Source organism: Schistocerca gregaria, chromosome 1, assembly GCF_023897955.1.
Source record: "Schistocerca gregaria isolate iqSchGreg1 chromosome 1, iqSchGreg1.2, whole genome shotgun sequence".
NCBI classification, from domain to species: domain Eukaryota; kingdom Metazoa; phylum Arthropoda; class Insecta; order Orthoptera; family Acrididae; genus Schistocerca; species Schistocerca gregaria.
Window position 1 is genome coordinate 337,363,798 of NC_064920.1, and position 16,196 is coordinate 337,379,993.

The window sequence follows — 16,196 nt, forward strand, 5'->3', positions numbered from 1 at the left end:
CCATTTATCCTTTAACATTTAATTATTTTTTTTTTAATAGCTGCACAACACTCCAAATTACGATGGTACGTTTTGTAAGTCATGTCTGGAAGCAACCTCCTTCCAGTCACGAACGGTAATTGCTGATGACAACACTGATGCCGAGTTCACTAGTCATCCTCAAGCGTACATTCAGTATTGCTTGTTTCCGCTTGGTTGGTTCTCCAGTCATTTGCACTTGTACGTTAACAGCCATGCAATATGGATAGCTTTATTGTTGAAGATTACTGTTTTGCCCCACTTGTTAGCGTTCAGTAGTTCAGGGGTAGAACGGTACAAAGACACTGTGCGGAGCTGTCCCTGAAGCGATGGCAACCATAGTAATTTACAGTTGGGCGACTTCCTAGAACATCTGAGCAGTCTGTCAAGTCAAAATTTACTGTAGTAGAAAAGGCCCAACAGCTACCCTTTCTAGAAGTTCCGGGTACGAGGGATGATGAGAACCTGGGACAGAACGTGTATCGAAATCGGACACATAAGGACCAATACCAGTACAAGCTGTGAAATCATCGCCTAGCCAGAAAAGAGGGATGTCTAATATGCTCATAATGCGCGCAAGATGAAAATGTGATCATTTCCACATTCGTATGTTTTAATAAGTGTAAGGGAGCTGATGACCACTCCGTTGGGCGCCCATACGATCCCTACACAACGCACGCGAATATGCCAGCCGCAACTTCTCCGACACGAGATGCAACAACAGGAAAACGTTCAGAGAGGTAATAGTACGAGGGTTTCCGAGAAAGTAATGCCCGCATTTTTTTCTTCAACAGTTCTTTACTGAACACAACGAGAATTACACACACGAAGGAATGGTGTTTTATCTACACACCATCCTGTTCTATGGCCTTCAATAAGCAGCATCTTCTGTGGGGAGTGGGAATGGCGCCATTCCATCGATTGTCCTTTTGTTTCGACCTCAAAATGGTGAACCGAGGTTTCATCACCGGTCACAATCCGGAAGAAGAAGGACTTCCCCTCAGCTTCAAAACGTTGCAACAAATTAAGACAAATGTCTTTTTATATGCGATTTGTGATCACCGTTAGACAGCGCGGGACCCCTCTTGCACACACTTTTGAATATCCAAGAGTGCGGATAGTTGCATCCACACTTCTTTGCTAATTGACAGATGCAACGGCAACTGTCGAGTCGTAATGCGTCTGTCCTGGCGAACGACAACAGCCCTCTGCAACATGTCAGATGTGTTAGCCGTGGATGGTCTCCCCTACAGCTGCAAATCGTTTAGCCCCGCCGAACCGCCTTCTGATGACCTCCCGCTCCGTGTCCAGCGACTAACTATACTTCTGTCGACAGGAGATGCTTCACAGACTTCGCACAAGCGTTTGTGAATATTACCCACATTATCTTTCTCTGTAGTGAGAAATTCAATTACGGGACGTTTCTTGTAACTTACATCAGCTAGAGACGCCATCTGAAACTGTCCTTCAGTTTTTCTATCTGTCGGAAGAGACGGAAACTTGACGCGCTCACTCGAAAGACTTCAATTAATAAACACGTAAAGTTTCGCGTTCGTAGCATTGTTTTCAGCTGAGGAAAAAAATGCAGTGCGTTTCTTCCTGAGCAACCCTCGTACATCACGTAAGTGGTGTCTCGAAATACAACAATCGACAGAGTGATGCAGGGAAAATAGAAAGGTCGGGTTCGGCCGTTATGCCATACATTCCCAGGGTGTCGAACAGAATAAGCCGTATGTTGTGCAAACTACTTTTGAAGGGGCAAAGAAGAGCAAAGGGTTTCTCAGATCGGTTCAGGACCACAGGGAAGAACTGACAATGTCAAAAACGTAACGCAGTTCCTGCGCACAAAGAAAAGTCTTTGTTGGAATGACTGCACTATCAATCAACGCCACGATTGCCGATCATATATGGCATTGTAGGTTTCTTTTTTTTTCAATTTATATCAATTCATTGGCTTCCGGTTCGCGCCCATGCAGCCGTCTCAATAGTGAAAAGACGATATGACAGTGTTTTTGAGGTAATTTTCGTGTCAGCAATGACGATACCAATGGAAGGGCAACACAACACCCTGTCCCCGAGAGGATCCGGGCTGACCTGGCAGCTACCGCAACGGACTGGACCGCTATAGACTGGGACTTGTGGAGAAATCGGGAGTGGCGGAGCGCGTGCTATGCGTGTGTCCCAGCACGTAACAAAATTCGCTTTCACGGGAACTCTTGCCATGGAGAGAAGCTACCGCGCCCGCTTTTCCAGGGAATCGTTAGGGCTCCACAACATGAAGACTGCTTCAACAAGAAACAGGAAATCCTCAAGGTGAACGTATCCAGGATACGCGTCCTGCGAACGACCGTTGCAGGTGAAAAGAGGAGAGCTACAGTGGTAACGACCACGGAGAAGCCGCTGGAAGTTGGCTCACCAGATACACAATACCTATGGCTGCCAGCTCGACTCCAGTCCACATCAGCAACGCAGGGTGAAGTTTTGACAATGCCAGCCACTCGTGCGGGCGGAACGTCAGAAAAATAATCAAATCAACAGAGGTCGAAGAACTCGAGAAAAGCGTGATTTGTCAACAAGTGAGTACGAAAGTGTTAATAATTTTCTATTTCACAGACCTTCACAATGGAATTTCTTTTCAACTTCTCATGACTGTTCCTCCCAAACTTTGCAGGTAGATTCGCCTTCACACAAAGAAAAGTCAAAAGAGCCTTTGGTGAGAAGCAAGGGTGGCAACAAGGAGAGCGCATTGGGAATTTCTCTGTTAAATGGTAAGGAGAGAGCGGACATGTGGAAACGGTACATTGAGGCCCTCTATGAGAGGGGGTGAGGGGGGGGGGGGACTTCTCTGACGACGTGATACAAGAAGAAACAGGAGTCAATAGGGAAGAAATAAAGCATCCAGCATTACAGTCAGAATTTAAAAGAGCTCTGTAAGACTCGAAATCAAATGACGCAGAAGGGATTGATAACATTCCATTGAAATTTCTAAAATCATTGGAGGAAGTGTCAACAAAACGATTATTCACGTTGTCGGATGCAGAATCTATATTACTGGCGACATAGCACCAGACTTTCGGAAAAACAACATCCACATAGTTACAAAGATTGCAAGAACAGACATGTGCGGGAATTATTGCTCACGCATCCAAGTAGCTGACAAGAATATACAGAGGAATAGAAAAGAAAAATTGAGTATCTTTTAGTTGATGATTAGTTTGGCTATAGGAAAGAGAAAGGCACGAGAAATTCGGTTCTGACGTTGGTAATGGAAGCAAGACAGAAGAAAAATCAAGACACATTCATAGGATTTGTCGACCGGGAAAAAGTGTTCGACAATGTCAAATGATGCAAGATGTTCGAAATTCTCAGAGAAATAGCCGTAAGCTGAAGAGAAGGACAGGTAATAAACAGCAAGTGCAAGAACCAAGTAGGAACAATGATAGAAGACCAGGAATGAAGTATGCGGATTAAAAAGATCGTAAGACAGGGATGTAGTCTTTCACCCCTACTGTTCGATCTGTACATCGAAAAACAATGATGGAAATCAAAGAAATTTTTAGGAATGGAATTTAAATTCAAGGTAAAGGGACATGAATGTTAAGATTCGCTATTCTCAGTCCAAGTGAAGATGAATTGCTAGATATTTCGAATGAAGTGAACAGTCTAATGAGTAAAAATTTGGACTGACTTTATATCGAAGATAGATCAATGTAATGAGAAGTATCAGAAATTAAAACAACGAGGAACTTAATATCTTAGTTGCTGATCACGTAGTAGGTGAAGGTAAGCAGCAAAATAACCCATGACGGATGGAGCAAGGAGGACATAAAAACAGCCTAGCACTGGCGAAAAGAGCATTTCTGCCCAAGAGGAGACTATTAGTATCAGACATAGCCCTTAATTTGAGAAAGAAATTTCTGAGAACGTACGTTTGGCGCACAGGATTGTATGATAGTGAAACATGAACTGTGAGTAAATCGGAGCAGGAGCAAATTGAAGTATTTGAGATGCAGTGCTACTGAAGAACGTTGAAAATTTGGTGGACTGATAAGGCAAAGAATGAGGAGGTTCTCTGGATAATTGAAGAGGAAAGGAATGTATGGTAAACACTGACAAGAAGAACTGACAGTGTGGTAGGACATCTGTTAAGACATCAGGGAATAACATCCACGGTGTTAGAGAGAGTTGTAGAGGATAAGAACAGTAGTGGAAGACAAAGGTTGGAATACATTCTACACATAATTGAGGATGATGGTTGCAAGTTTACAAGTTCTACATTGAAATGAAAAGTTAGTACAGGAAAGGAACTCGGGGGATGACTCAATGACTCAAAAAAAAAAAAAAGTTCCACGTAATCTCTACAGGTTTATGCGAATGCCGTCTTATTAAGTCCCACTACTTCTACTAAGAAGAACTATGATTCAACGTTGCATTGAGATTAATGCAAGACGCATTGTACATTATATCTAACAGTCTTCAATGGGCCACAGATTTGTGGATACCGTCAACCCTGCCTGCACCTCGTTGGCAGCTTAGTAGGATAGTGATTGACTATATCCGCCTCCGGGGTCACTGGAATAGGGAGACATACGGTGAAATGAAAACTTGTTAGAGAAACAGTGGAAAACCACTGTACAAATATTTTCAGTTCCTGCAATATTTTTGCTTTAGAGCGCCTGGTGCTGTAATCAACTTGGCCGACACGGCGCGTGTACATCTTGTACAAATAAAGACTTACGGTGGTGCGCCTTTTGGCTCCAGGGAGGACCCTTTTGTCATCGCGTCACTCCTTTGTTCGGAGTGCCTGCTGGGAAATGCGTATACAACAGAGGAGGCAATAAGAGTCGCGCAGTCCGGAGCCGGGCTTCAATATAATAACGCAGCGCAGGGGAAGATAAACAGGTTATCTGTTTTTGTGCCACGTGCAAAATAGTCTGCGGGCGCTTTTGTTACCAGCTGATTGGGTTTCTGTTGAAATGGAAATACTGTATCTGAATGGATGCGAGAGCCGGGGGTAGCAGCAGCAGGAGATAGCGTCTACCTCTTCATATCTGCAACGTATGGCAGAGCTGATCAAGTTAAAATTTCTCTTTTTCCTGATTCCATAGATGCAGTAACGTATTAAACCCTTTATGGGGAGAGATTCGTTCTTCTGTTCATCGCAGCGGCGGAAGTCTGTGCTATACCTCCTCGTGTTTTCCAATATAAATTTTTCAGTTCCCTAAAGACTTCTCAATAGCGCTTGATTTGAAGAAAGATACGGTGCCTGTTCTGGCGCTGACTGGCTTTGGGTGCAGTTGCGTCCGAGAGCTGATGATATATAGGCAGCTTCAAAACATGTAATTTTATCTTGCTCTCCATTTCAGAGAGAGACGGTCTGCTTCATATTATTTCTGTTGTAATCTTTATTTAAATACGGTTTAACTCGAGGACGGTGTACTTAGCAACATTGCATCAGTATTTTCGTCATTTGCGGACTAATTTCTATAACCGTTACAAGTCGTGTGTTCTCAGGGTGGTTATCAACTCGAAGTACATGTGGCAAGAGCAAGAAATTAATGCTTAATTTGACCTAAGCAGCAGTTGAAGTTTTGAAGTGTGGACGAGAGGACGCAAAGTGGTACTCTATGCAGACAGGCGTATCCACTTAACGGTATAGTAAGACTGTGCAGAAAACATCAGGCCGCAAAGATTATTAACATGTTTCTGGGAAGACTTACCACCAGCATCATCGATGGTAACTCGCAACAAGCCGAATAAAAAGTAGCTAAATAGCTCGCCACAATCAAGATTAATACTTGCAACCGACCGGAACCGGCTCTCAGTTACTTTCCATCGATCCCGCGGAAGAAATTCGTGGAAGGCAGAGCAAAGCGCTGCAGAATTTAACAACGGAAATTTATAAGATAGCTGTAGCAAAACGTCGTAATTTAAGAAATAAGGTTCGCGACGCGTAAGTAACAAGATGGGGTGAACATAAAATGAAGGTTCCCTCAAAAAGGCGTGTAATGTGACATAATTTGTTGGTGAGGTGTTTCGGGAAAGAGGTGGTGTTCGTATCGCTGCGTTAACCCATACACGCTAACGTCACGGCCGCTAAAACTGCTGCTGCCCCGTCGCGTGATGAGGTCGTCCGCGGCTCCAATGTTCGGCACTTGCACTGCTCCAGACGACTCTTCAGTGTGATTACTTCCAAGCAATGACTACTGCTGACTCATCGTACTGAATGTTCATTTCTCACTCCTTGCTGACAATTATTTAGTCTCCTTGGTCCTCAGCACTAGCCCCTTATGTACTGGTTTTTCAGGGACACATTTGTGACGTTCTTTCGGTGACTCTTCCCAACGCCCTCCTAACGACCAAGATTCTTCCATAATCTACCACAACGTTCTTGGACACTAACTGTACGCTATCGTCAGCCACTCATGGTGACGCCCAAGGATGTTGTCCTTCCTTACCCATTACAGAACTGCTGCTTCCTCACCAGGTTGTCCACAAGTCTGACTTCACATGGAGCACTACCCCACTTCCTGATGTACACCTGACACCAAACCTTGTGCGCTACTCTCAATAAAGTTTCTCTCCTATCATCATAGCCATGCCACTTCATATATTAATAAAATTTCATAGCCACGAAGAAATGAATTTCAAAGTTAATTTATGTCCTGTTATGTAAACTTAATGATAATCTCAGAACAGTATATGTGAAGTGCGTAATTTCTACCGAAAAAGTATCAACAATAACAATACCTACACTGTATAGAAACGGTAGTAACTATTGATTTAAAGCTGTAGGCATAAGGTAACAGACAATGTTGGCTTGTTTTGGAGGGCAGAACACTTTTCTCTTACTACTCATGATAGTTGGATTTATGAAAGGCCACCAAAATGAAAATTACGTCACTTGTGGTCGAGTATTCCAACAGTCCTCATAAGCATTGATCTATTTGTGATACACTTACTCATTTTATGAATAATACTGTTTCTTATACTTCTCTCTTGCATTATTTGATATGTTTCGATGGATTTTCCAGGAGTAAAGGCGGCACAGAAAATCTTTTGAAATTTGCGAAAGGGTAAATAATACGACACTTTTCAACCTCCCATCAACAACGAGGCACCTAAGATGGAGCTCAAGCTACGATTAGGTAATGATGGGAAAGGAAATCGGCTGTGACCTTTTCAAAGGGAGTGTTGTGGTATTAGCCTTAAGCGTTTTAGAGAAATCGCAGGAAACCTAGTTCTGGATCGACTAATAGGTAGTTAAACCGTTCTCATCCCGATTCCCAGCCCTGTGTGCTAACCACTGCACCACCTAGCTCGGTGTGGAACTCAATTGACCATGGTTACGAAACCACACAGGCAGCCATTTGTTGCCGTCATATACCCTTAAATAATGTGGGATGCATACAAAAAGGACCATACTACGGTTCTTATATGAGTCCACGTAACATCGATGGTAGTCAATACAGTGGTGTCAAAAATTATGGCAACAAACTGTTTTTTCTCCGTCTTGCCTCATTCCTGATGTAATCATACAAACAGTCTGTAGATACGCGTACGATCGTGTTCTTCACGGAAGATGGGATGCCGCGCAACGGACAACTAGGCCAATGAAGACCTCATGGCTCGTATCAAACGGGTTAGTGCTTGCCGGTTAGTCCTATATCCACAAACGGTGTGCACACAGTCACAGACGGTGCAGCATGGCACAGAGGCCCGCACCAGAATATCTGCAATCGACGCCCTGGGAAGAATGGAAGCAGGACAGTCACAAACTGATGTAGCCCCATGGCTTAATGTGAATCGTTCTGTTGCTTCTTGGAAGTGGTGAACGTTTATAGAGACTGTATCCTGAAAACAAGGGCAGGTTCGACCACGTATGACATCAGAGAGAGAGGACTGTTACTTGTCTGTAAAGGCAGGACGGTACCAGCTAGTACTGTACGTCAACTCGCATCTGACGTCGCAGCATTCACTGGACGCCTTGTATGGAGGCAAATGTCGTAGAGAAGGCATCGACACTGTAGCCTTTATCGTCGGAGACCTGCTGCGTGTGTGACACGCCTTCACAGAAGGAAACGTCTAGAGTGGAGCCGTCAACATATCACCTGGACAGTAGAACAATGGGCCAATGTTCTTTTCGCAGAGCTTAGATTTCGTCCAGAGAGTGAGTCTCAACGGATTCGCATCTGGAGGGAAAGTAGAAAATGATTTCGGAATCCAAAAATTAGGGGAAGAAATCAATATCGAGGACAATTCCTAATGGTGTGGGCAGGGATTATGTTGACCACTCGGAGACATCTTGAAACTGTATGGGTAAATTGGCCCATGGTTTAACTGCAGTCATGTATGGTGAGATCTTGGGACCTCATATTCGGCTGTTGCAAGTTTCTGTGAGCCCATACTTCGTACTGATGGACGATAATGCACGACCTCATAGAGCACAGGAGATTGATGCTTTCTTGAAGGTGGAAGACATTGCACAGATTGTGTGGCCTGCTCGCTTTTAAGATCAGAATCCCATAGAGTTTGTCTGGGGTGCATTAGGGAGGCGGGTTTCAACAAGTCGGCATCCACCAACCACTCTCCAAGACTTGCGAGCAGCTCTGCAGGGAAAATTGGCGTTACTGCCTCGAAATGAGATTGATGACACCATTCACATCATGCCCCGTCATTGTCAGACCTGTATTGCTGCCATAGGTTTTCACATACCATACTGAGCACATTAACGAGTTGTCGAATGTGAGTGAAAATCCGTTGAGTTGTAAAAAACAAGCAATACTGTTGCCTAACATTAAGCATGTAGCAGCTGTTTACGCTATGTATTCTTAACATTGGTTCTACTTTACTATCGCCTGTTTATACATTTTTGTAACAAAATAAATACAACCTTGAAAAATTTGTGTTTGTTTCTTTAATTTTGGACACCAGTGTAGAAGACTGCGATGACCAAGCTATCGACCAATTACAGCCCAGACGAACTGCTACACATATTAATTAAATATCTAAGGCACGGTGGCAGTGGTGCGACTTATTGTTCATCGAAGACATGTGACCGCGCATTGACCTGCTCTACCTAAACAAGACTGTGGAACCTCAGGATCTTGATGTGATTACTGCTTTTTGAAATGATCTCAAAATTAGGAATCGATGTCGTGTCTTGTATCCAAAGGCACCCAATACAACAGGCGTTTTGTCAGCTATGGCGTTCAATAAGGGAAGGAAGGGCTGCCAGATCGCGTTTGCTATGACACCGCCTAACAGTTACCGCCATTGTCATAAAAAGAGGAAATCGGGACACTTTCGACTGTACTTCATTTTGTCACTCAATAGGCTACAGGATCACGCAAGAGTTACCTCCGTAGTAAGATGTTTGTGCTTTGTAGTCAGTGGAAGCCGACGCAATGACGTGTGGGCGAGCCTGCATATCATCGTGCATCAAAAGGAGTTAAACATTCGACGACGGAAGATCTAAACTGGTTGCTGCGTCCAGGTGTCGAGCCCGAACCGTGGATGAACGGTCTATTGTGATCATGTGAACAACATTGCGGTTAACGGTACTGTTGAGGCTGTACGTGGTCCAGCATCCATTCGTTGTCAGGTACAACTGTTTTCTGTCCACTGGTGCAACAAAGGAATAACTTTCCCAGTAGTATTCTTCTTCCAAAATGAATGTGGTAGTATGACAAAGCTTTTCAAGAGACCACCCACCTCCATAACCGAGGTTCCATACGTCTCTGCTGTGGAACTCTTGAGTAGAAGAATTGTTCACGACCAGTGTTTGGCCAGAAAGAGGTGGAAAGTGGGTGGTGTACAGTTTCTAAACCGAACACTTCTGTCAGTGTCCTAAGCTGAATTCTAAACCTCTTCATGCCGTTTCGTATGCTGAACACATGTGGCATCGTGGATGGTGATACGTCCGCCGGACGTGGCTGTGAATCACGGCCGTCCCCTTGAAGCCATTTAAGGGATGCAGGTTTTTTGACCGCGCAGTCCCTTTTCTTAACATCAAACATCATAAACATGCCTCCTACTTTCAACGGACAAAAGATAAATTTTTCATGCTATGAGAGGAAGGGTCATTGAGAGACGATTCAGAAACGCCTGCATGATTAGATACCCGAATTTACGCCTGGGGACAATGCCGAACGACTTTATTATTTTCAAAATCTCCTTATAGGTCAGTTGTTTACAAATATTCTGCAGTTAAGTGTTGACAATGCTAACTAGCACTCGATTTCACACTCCGTGAAATAGTAGTAATTTGGTATTTTTGGTCAGATCTCATGAGGTGTCGGTAGATCTGTGTAAACTGAAATCACATATTCGTGTTACCCGTACATTGCTCTAAACATCCTCAGAGGTCAATTTCATTCAAGTAAAGGTTTTTTTTTAATACCGGTTTAGGAGATAATTTCCTCCACACAAATGCTGACTTATTATCAGATATCTTGATGAACTTAAAAGATTTTTGTGAATAGATTTGCAACTCAAGTGAGACTCTTTTTCATAGCGACTTAATAGGTTAACGACTGCTTATAATGCTGTGTCCTAGAGAGCTATAAACGCACTTTGTTTGTCTGGTAGATGTAGGAAGCTTAATCCCCTTTATTGAAAAATGTAGCGGCACGTCAATTTCTATGTACCTCAACTACGTGGTCGTCCTGGCTATGTACGTACTGCACCTGAGCACATTGTTTGTGGAAGCTGATTTTATGCCATACAAACGAAGTGGTTTAAGGACTGTGAAGATTAAAAAACTGGACTTATTCAGGACAAGTGCTGTTTTGCAAAAAGTCCCACATGTCTTCCATCAGAATGACAGTGGAACGTCCTCTGGTGCTCCCTCCCCCTCCGCCCTCTGTATGAATTACTTTGTGCGCTAACCATAACATGACACCTACACGGATTTTCAATGATTAAAATAACGAGTGTTAACTGTGTAACATCGCTTTGTCACAAACAACTTCAACGGACATAATACGACCGCCTCTACTTTCTTTACAAGGTACTTTTAACATGCCATCCATTGCGCTGGTCTTGTCAGCAGCAGAGTATTGTGCCCTGTTATGGCTAAACAGCTGCCACACCAACTTGATCGACGTTCCGTTGAACCACACTATGAAGTTAGTAACTGGACAATCCGACCAACGACCATTTATTGACTTCCTCTGCTGAGCAACATCTATCCACCCTCAATTCCGAAGAAGAGAGGCGTTGCTCAGGGATACCGTAAGGTACAGGAGAACCTGGAATTACCCATAGGGGAATACATACAAAGTTTACGACGAAATAGACTCCGTTCAAGAAACCTACCGTTACGGCAAGATGAACAGCTAGATGCTAGTAATAATGAGGTGAGGGACCTGTGAGGTCAGAAGTGTCAGCTTACTGAAAATCCTCAACAGCATCAGTGGTTCCGAAAGTATAACTGTGGTACTGCTGGCACAGAACTCGACAAGGAACTATGGGTCTAACTGAACAGAGCTCGCAATGGGCGTGGTCGGTGGGCAGACTTACTTTACAAATAATACAGGGTTTCCGTTTTGTGACTGTGGGACTGCGAACCAGAAAATCAAGCACATTATGTTACTATACTCGCGCTCCTATCAGAGGAGTTGGAGCGACCTCATGAAAGCTGATAATGCAGCTTTTATTAGGATTAGGAACTTAGGTCCTGAAACTTCCTGGCAGATTTAAACTTTGTACCGAACCGAAACTCGAACTCGGGACCATTGCTTTTCGCGGGCAAGTGCTCTACCAGCAGACCCTACCCAAGCACGACTCACGACCCGTCCTCACACGTCACTTAGATACTGACATTTAGTTACTTTTGTACGTAATTTTGCTTTCCTGTATTTCTGCTACACACATATTCTATTGTTACATACCTCTAAGTTTATAATTCATGCATTTGAGCCATACTAACAAATAAATAAAAGCACTACTTAAATTCTAAATTAGTTTCAAAGACATCGTTGGGACATAATTGCTTAAATACAACTGAGTCTACTTTTCCTGTTATTTGACATGGATCCTCTACAAACATACGATAAGGTTTTATGCTCTCTATATATACTCATTTTGTACATAACTAAGCCTTGCTTTTTCATCTTTCTATTACATGAAAATATTTATATATCTAACGTATGTTAACCACATGAAAAGGGCACAAGATAAAGGCCGAAATCGGCGGTATACTCACTGCAGTGACTGCTGGGTTCGCAGCTTCTTGCTCTTGACGTAGACAACAGACGTGATGGCAATGACGACGACGATCATAGCGCATGCGCAGCCGACCGCCACGTAAAAGGTGCCGCTAGACGTCACCAGGGAGGCAGGGTCCAGCCGGATCGAGTCGTTTCGCGGCGACGCCTCCTCTGCAGAAAGAAACGGCTTCCGTAGTGTCTTACTTCTATGGTGTCGTCACTTAAATAACGTCCCGTACTTCTGCTTCTGGTCAGGAACATACACAGAGTCGAGCGCTTCTCCATGAATTGTTCATAACCAACAAATATGTGTGCTCTTTGAGAGACAAACCATTGATCAACGATCTGTGAAACTCTTCTCTAGTAACAGTTATATTTTCCACGAACTTACAGCCCACGTGACAGGCATGATAAACGAAATGGTTCGCTATGAGACTACATGTCTTATTCATCGGTACGATTTTTCTTTCTTCCTCAAAACTATTTACGATTACAAAACTACGAATAGTGTATCATGCGTACTGGTCACACCCATTTGTTTGCTTGAACAGTATTCTCTCTGTGATGGTTTAAAAGGTCCGTAGGCATCCTGTCTTCACAGAATAACCACCACTGTGAGACCTGTAGCTTATGACAATGTTCTTGTAACTGTAACGGCAATCAGTTTCCTTACAGGCAGGCTCGCAACTCAAGTCGATTTTGACACCTTATTCTGTCGCTGACACGTTCCATACGGTTCGTAGATGTTACCATTCAGTAAACTACTTCACATGAAAAAAATTAGCTTAGCTGCTCCTCTTTGAATAATGACCTACTAGTGGTAAATACGGCATACGTATCTTTAATACGTGATACATGTAGCTCTGACCTTGAAGGGTATTCTCCCAGACATCAACGAAGATGTTTTTCCAGTACGACTCTGCTTCACAGAAGAACTACCACCGTGAAACCTGCAGCTTCTGACAATGTTCCTATAACTGTAACGGCAATCAGTTTCCTTTCAGGCATACACGCATCTCAAGTCAGGATGAAGCAGAATTCATCTGTGGAAAGGAACTTCCACCATCCACTCAATACGTGATCTGTACGTTGTTGACTCCCTAATAAATGACGTCGTCTCATCACTACCTTGTAGGGAATACGCATTGTCGGATGCCTGTCACACAGAATAACATCTAGTATGACGGCTTCCTATATTCTCCAGAAAATATCTTGTAAAAATCACTGTGTTTACTTCTGTTGACTAATCTGCGAAGATCGTTACATTAGTATCGACAAACACTTCAGACAACATGTGGTCCAGGTGAACCACCGCTGAGTCTGGCGTGCTAAATGTGTCCATGATTATTACTCACAAAACAGTGCCTAAACTTTGTGCGTGGAACCATACACGCACATTAAGCCGGTCCAGGGTGCTTCGACCCCCTTCTCTAAGCGCACAAGGGTAATTCTCAGAAGGCACGTCCATGTCGCGAAAGTTGGCCCGGATTTCGAGCTGGTGGCAAAGTTCTGCTGGGGACCCAGTATCGCGGGGTATAAAGCGTTACCCATGCCCAGGGTTACGAGTGAAGACCACATCCGCAAAGAAGGCGAAGAAGATGGACTTCGGTACGGCGGACTTGGCGTAAGTGGCACCTCATTCACAGAGAAACCCAAGGGAGGGATAGACAGAGTCCCTGAGCCCAGAAAGGCAGTCGCCTAGTGGAAGAAAACCATGATTAAAAAGTACCTGGACCTCCAAGTGGGGGGTTTGGAGTTGCACCTGAACTCCACCCCTAGCAAAAGAAATTACATGCAAAACCTCCCCCCGGAACGGAATGGATCAAAATGAAGAATAAAACAGGCACGATAAAGGACAATGAGAACTGCAACATGGAATAACACAAAGAATCTCTACAAAGCAATCTGAAGTCTTTAAAGGAATAAAGCGCCTTGACGTCAGCATAGTGGGCCTAACAGAAACCAAAGTGAAAGAGTATAGTTCAGAAGAGACGAATGATTACATATACAGATATAGTGGGGTACCAAAGGAACAACGAGCCCAAAGTATAGTTGCTATTGCCATAAAGAAACAACCCAAATAAAACCTAACCAACTGGATATATGTCAGTGATAGAATTCTGCAAGTACAGATGAAAATAAAGGGCCCTCTGCTAACGACGACGCTGATGTAGCGAAGAAAGACTTATTCTACACTAAACTGACAAGATCTCTTGAAAATATAGAAAATCGCAAGGAAGCCATTTTACAAGGAGACCTAAATGCCAGAACAGGATGGAAAGCTAATGATAACATAGTGCGGCAATATGGTGAAGAAACCATAAATAATAATGTTGAAAGACTGATAGAATTCTGCATGCTAAATGACTTAAGAATTCTGAATGGATGGTTCGAGCATTATGACATCCACAGATACACATGGGCGAAATCAAGCGATAGTCCATTATTTACTATGTCACAATAAAGCAAACAACAAAGTTAGTAGTACAGGACGTGAGGGCTATGAGAGGTGCAGAGTGCGAATCATACCATTTTTTGCTAATGTCTAAGACATTATTCAAGTTTATCAAAGACACAGAAATCCATGTGGAAAGCGAACCAGAGGAAATTCAAAATAATTTACAAAGCCTTGACCATAGTTCTACCCGCTTCTTGTACGAGCAAAGGCTAGTAAAACGTCTTGCTGCCGTTGAAGAAACCTATGTACATAAGATGTATCAGATGGTTAAAGAAGCCATCCATAACGCAGCTTATGAAGCACTGGGGAAAAAAAGAAATCCAAAAGCGTAGTAGAATATGTTATGACTGCTGGAACCACCGGTACAAGACAAGGTAGAAAGTGAGAAGAAAGAAATGATTGCACTCAAGATCAGACAATGATTGGCGAAAATAGAGAGAGCGTAGAAAAGATGCACAGGAAACAATACTTAAGGCCAATAACGAATCCTGGCAGAAAACCGGTGAAGATATACAAAAAAGCATGGGGAATACGGGAGCAAATAGAACCTGGAAGTTATTAAAAACAATGAGAATACAGAATAAAAATGAAGGAGACATAAACCTTATTAGCATGCAGGAATGGTTACAACACTGCCAAGGATTATTAACTGAGAACAGAGTGGCATTCACTGAGAACCCGCCAGAAATTGAAATAAGTAATGATAATATACCACCGATAACCCCGCAGTAAGTGCAAACTGCAATTAATGCCATGATAAACACAAAGTCGCCAGGTCCAGGATTACTTTATATAGATCTGGTTAAGGAAGCACCGCAAAAACTCCTTGAAATATGGGCAGTGATCTTCTACAAATACCTTAGAGGTGACGAAGCCCCAAAGGCGTGGAAAAAGGCAAAAATTACATCAATATTTAGGAAGGGCAACAGGAGAAATTGTGCGAAGTATCGTGATATTAGTGTGTTGCCATCCGTTGCTAGAGTCTATTTCCGTATCCTGATAAAGAGGATAAAAGAAGAAATAACGGAATCTGAAGGACAAAATTGATTCAGATCTGGTCGCTCCTGTACTGATGAAGAATACCCTCAAAAAACCTAGTGGAGAAAAGGACCTACCTTGTCGTTGTAGACCTCCAGAAAGCTTACACCACATTTCCACAAAACAATCTATGGACAAGTCTAATTGATAATGGCGTAACATCGAGCTATGTGAAAGCTGTCAGACTCCTCTACCAAGGTTGTATGGCAATGGTAACAGCGAGAAATCAACTATCTCAAGAGTTTGAGGTGACAGACGGTCTACGCCAGGGATGCACACTCGCTGCTACACTCTTTTAAGATCTACCTAGAGGAGGCACTAAAATCCTGGAAAAGGAAATGCGGAGAAATGGGTATCCCTATAGAGGATGAGATCTTGTTCATGTTATTTTTGTTGGCGACCGAGTGTTAGTAGCTGGAGATGAGGAAGATGCAAATTACACTTTCCGCAAATTAAGAGAAGAATATGAA

The 16,196-nt window shown here is 43.2% G+C and overlaps 1 protein-coding gene across 2 annotated transcripts in view; it reads right to left on the reverse strand.

Annotated features, from left to right (window-relative positions):
* The window catches only part of LOC126344332 (tyrosine-protein kinase Dnt-like), a 211,478-nt gene that overhangs the window by 40,594 nt on the left and 154,688 nt on the right, over window positions 1–16,196 (reverse strand). For both annotated transcript variants that reach the window (XM_050002011.1, XM_050002012.1), the window contains exon 5: window positions 12,227–12,401. In XM_050002011.1, coding sequence (XP_049857968.1) covers window positions 12,227–12,401 — 175 coding nt within the window. The remainder of the gene's footprint in view (window positions 1–12,226; window positions 12,402–16,196) is intronic.